Source organism: Mandrillus leucophaeus, unplaced genomic scaffold (assembly GCF_000951045.1).
Source record: "Mandrillus leucophaeus isolate KB7577 unplaced genomic scaffold, Mleu.le_1.0 Scaffold134, whole genome shotgun sequence".
NCBI classification, from domain to species: domain Eukaryota; kingdom Metazoa; phylum Chordata; class Mammalia; order Primates; family Cercopithecidae; genus Mandrillus; species Mandrillus leucophaeus.
The window spans coordinates 1,816,730-1,821,303 of NW_012101299.1; the positions used below are offsets into that span (position 1 = coordinate 1,816,730).

General features: G+C 36.2%; 1 protein-coding gene across 2 annotated transcripts in view; it reads right to left on the bottom strand.

Annotated features, from left to right (window-relative positions):
* PAXIP1 (PAX interacting (with transcription-activation domain) protein 1) overlaps positions 1-4,574 on the bottom strand; it is a 55,370-nt gene that overhangs the window by 30,972 nt on the left and 19,824 nt on the right. For both annotated transcript variants that reach the window (XM_011973073.1, XM_011973074.1), the window contains one exon: positions 688-1,323. In XM_011973073.1, the coding sequence (XP_011828463.1) occupies positions 688-1,323 (636 nt within the window). The remainder of the gene's footprint in view (positions 1-687; positions 1,324-4,574) is intronic.

Below are 4,574 nucleotides of genomic sequence, written 5' to 3' on the forward strand. Positions count from 1 at the left end.
AAAAAAATTAGCCAGGCATGGTGGCGCATGCCTGTGATCCCAGCTACTCGGGAGGCTGAGGCAGGAGAATCATTTGAACCCAGGAGGCAGAGGTTGCAGTGTGCTGAGAGCATACCACTGCACTCCAGCCTAGGCGATAGAGTGAGACTCCATCTCAAAAAAAACAAGAACAAAAACGAAACAAAACAAAAAAACAAAAAACAACAGCAACAAAACTTAAGATCCACTCTGTATCAATAAGCTCCATGCTATATAAACTGTAACCTGAAATCAAGGCTTCTTCAACAAATCCATGAATTTGTGCTATTTACTTACTACCATGAAGTTCATTATAAGCAAATCAGGTACAGCGGGTAAACTTCATTATTCTCTTTGGTGCCATTGCTAATTTTAAACTAAGTAAGACCAGAAACCCTTCAAGGGATAGTACGCCATCACTGATGTCCTGGTTCTACTCACCTGCTTTAAATCTTCAACTTAACGTACAGTTACCTTTTTCTCAATGACCCTGAAATAAATAAATATATATATATACACACACACACACACAACAGTAAACAGGTTCTCATACAAATATTGCTTGTAAGTTATTTGGTCTGAAAAAGCAAAACCAATAAATTACGTTGAAATAGACTGTGAAATCCAATTCTAAAATCCAATACTGAAATTTTTTTCTGAGTGACTTACATGTGCTACATTTGATGGCCGGTTAATCTGCTGAATGTCAGCATTATTAGTAATATTCCTCAATGTCCGTACAGCTGGACTCCAGGTAGCTATCATTTCTGATCTTTCAGAACTTTGGAGGTTTTGTCCAGCAGCCATTAAATTACCCCGGACCTCAGGGGGCAAAATGTTACCTGGAACAGGTGGGACATTGGCACACAAGTTAATCAACCCAGGCTCCTTTCCCTGAGGCAGCCTGCGTTTTGCTGCAGCTAACTGTGGGACTTCGGCCGGGGTCCAGTTTAAATTTCTCTCTTGTTTTTCCGGTGATGAATCTGAAGAGTCATCAAACATTAATTCCCCTTTAGATTTTTCAGTGTTGGATTTGGGTGAAAACTGTTGGTCACCTGAAGGAGACCCTTCTTGAGAGCTGGCAGGGCTTGACTTCTCATCTGTACTACCCTCATTCTGAGAATCTTGTTCCTCATTTTCTACTTCCTCCTCCTCTTCCTCTTCCTCTTCTTCCTCTTCATAAATAATCAAACGAGGATGATAAAATGCTTCGTCCTTTTTGGTTTTCTCTGATACACAATCCAGAACCCAGTCAGGAGTCACAATTTTAATACTTGCTCGCTTTAAAGCACATTCGTATTTCTCCTATGAGGAAAGCAGAAACACACACACACAAAACAAAGCTGTGAATTTTATCACATTTCCTACAATTATGCATTTTAGAAAAAACTCAGGAGAGGAATGCAGTTGAAATGTTGAGCAACTATTATTACACTTTTATACATAAGGAGAGTTTGATCTTTAAGACAGAGGACATGAGGCAAAAGTTAAAAGGAACCATACAGCAGTGACCGTAGGAAGGTCTCATGCCTGCAGTAGGAGTCTTAAAAGACTTCGCTTAAAATTAACTTTTTAAAATGATATTTTAAGTACAAAAGTAGAGCTAGTAATCCTATGGAAAATTAGGAAGCGAATAATTGCTACCTAAGTTTTTATTGACTGATAATATTTAGAAGCTTGCTTTTCCACGACAGTTAGTAAAGTAACGGCATGGCAGAGTGCCACCAATGCATCACATACACTCATGGAGTGTGGCTGACTTGGCTGACTTGCACAGGATAGCTCTATTCAAGATCCAGTATTTATGGAGCTCATGCTATATGCCAAGCAGCACTAAGGGATGGAGACACAAAGGATGCAACAAGTCTCTGACCTAACAAGGCTCACGATTTGGTTCTAAAGAGAAATGAAATATGGAATGCAAATACAATATAAAACCAGTGCTGAATGATGCGGTGACAGAGTGGAAGGTGATCTCATCAAGGTAAGCTGGAGGACACGAGGAAAGCCCCATTGAAAGGTGAGCTTTGGCTGGGGCACAAATGATGACAATTTGCACAGTTAGAACGAAGGCAGAAAATACAGCCCAATGGAAAAGACGTGTCCGGAGTAGTATGTACGGCAAGTTAACAGAGGCCTCTACTGTGGGAAAGGGTGCAGAATGTGGAAGGCACAAGGGAAGGAATAACAAAGAAAGAAGAAATAAATTAAAAATGTTAAGTAAGAGTAATACGACAATAAAGTAACTTTAAAATAAATGAGTTTGTAAATCTGGCTGTGCTTCTAAAAGCCTAACACATCACAGCAATTCTCTAGCAAACACATAATCAGGGCCCTAAACTCAACTCCATGTCCTGCTGTGGAGCCCCAAGGCGGCACTTGCAATTTCTGGGTAGAATAAGAGTCACACGCAACAGGGATGTGGGGCAGCAGCACAGGGAGGACAGCTGTCATTCAGTCCTGGCGGCAAACGCCAGGCATTGTCCATCTGGGAGATGCACATCCTTGCAAACAGTGAGCTCTGCACACGGCTCAGTGACTTAACTTGTGTTTGTGAGGTTGTTCTTTCTTAAACCTTTTTAAAATACAAGAAAAACCTAGTCATGGGAGACACCCATGAATAAGAAGCTAAGCAAAGGAAAATGAATGTAATCATAATCACACTGACTAGAGAGAACCACGATTAACATTTTAAGGGCATAGTTTAAATTATTTGTTATAAATATATATGTACATATATTAAAAGGACAAAGGAAAAAACACATAGTCATAGTAAACAAATACTTTATAATGCTCCTTTTTCACTTAATATATTGTGAACAACCTCCTCCTATGAAAATATGTACACTTTTATGCTTTTGTTTCTAACTTTTTTATGTACATTTTCAAACACAGACCAAATTAGAGACTAGTGGAATAAATCCCTTGTATCTGTCACCCAGCTTCAATAACTGGCAACCTTTTACAAATCTTGCTTCTCCTGGACTTTGTTTATGGATCTCAAATTGATAAAGACTTTCTAAATCACCATAATTATCATAGCAGCACAATGAACTATGATTCACCTCATCCTCAGGCCCTATTCAGATCTCCCCAATAGTCTCAAAGGCTTTTAGTTTCCTCTTCAGCTGCACAGCTGTACAACTTAGTTCATCCCCCAGTGTTAGCCACGTAGTTGTTTCCAGTGTTTCACTACGATGAAAAACTGGAGTTATATTTTATGACTTATTCCTAGGTTTTGGTGTTGAGGTTTGAAAAGAAATACAGATATAAGGTTTCATATCTATAACTACACTTCCCTTCCCAAAAAGGCTATAGCAATCACACTTTCAACAGCTATGTAAGAGTACATCAATTTACCTATACCCTTGATAATAAAATGTTTTATTCTTTATCCTAAAAATCATGCTGTTCTTAAATATTTAAAAGCATAAAATGTTATATAAATCTCTCCAGATGATAAATTTCTACTAGAGATTTTCAATTTCTGGACTACCCATCCCAGAAAAACCTGAGTTATTTTAGGAAAATATGAAGTCCAGGTACACAGCAAAATATTTACAAACCAATTAATACAAAAATATCATCTGTTTGAATAACATATGACTATATGTAATATGGTTTACATATTATTTTTCCAAGTTAAAAAGATATTTGTTGAAATAATAAACTACAAAAAAAGTTATTTTAAATTCTGTTTTAGCAAATACCAAAAAACAAAACTATCACCATGAAGAGGAGTCACTGAAAAATTTGGATATGAAAAAGGTAATTTCACATTTAAAAAGCTGGGATCCAGTAGGCTCTTGAGTTCCTAGTTTGTATAGAATGCTGGCATTTCACATTTCAGAAATAACTTGACTATTTCCTATGGAAATCTAAGTAAAACATTTAGGTAAACAGTCTTACTATATTTCACTCAAGTTTTCTCTCGCTTTTCACAAGATAGGTAGTTTTTAATCACTGAAAGACAGTAACTGTTTAAACAAAGATGATTTAAGAGGAAAACAACGTTTAGATGCCTTTGCCTGACCCAATTTATCAACTAAATTATTCTAAATTTTGTATCCTCAAAACTTCTAACTCACGAAGTGCTAAGGACCTCAAGGGTCAACCATGTCCCCTCTCCCCAACAACTAATAACCATACCCTGTTTCTGTTGGTTTTAAGTTATAAATTCTTTCATTCTTTTCAATTTGAAACTTTTAAACTTCAAGAGTATAAAAGGTAGTTTTATTATGCCATTTGCACAAGCTTTTGCTATGTGCTCATTAAAAAAAATAAAAACAAACATTTACCTTAAAAAGAAATGTTATTTTTGTGTATAGTCAGCTGGTCTCTAGCACTCATAAAACTTATAAATTAAAAGAAACTATTTAAATTCACCACTATTAGGTTTACAAATTTATATCTGAATAGATTATAAAATACAATAATTTAAAGGAATGATAAAAATTCAGTCTTTTTAAAGGGATTTAATTTTTCAAATATTTGTAGTTATTGAGTTACATAAGTCACAAACATAACATAATCATGAATCAAGAACATAATGGCTA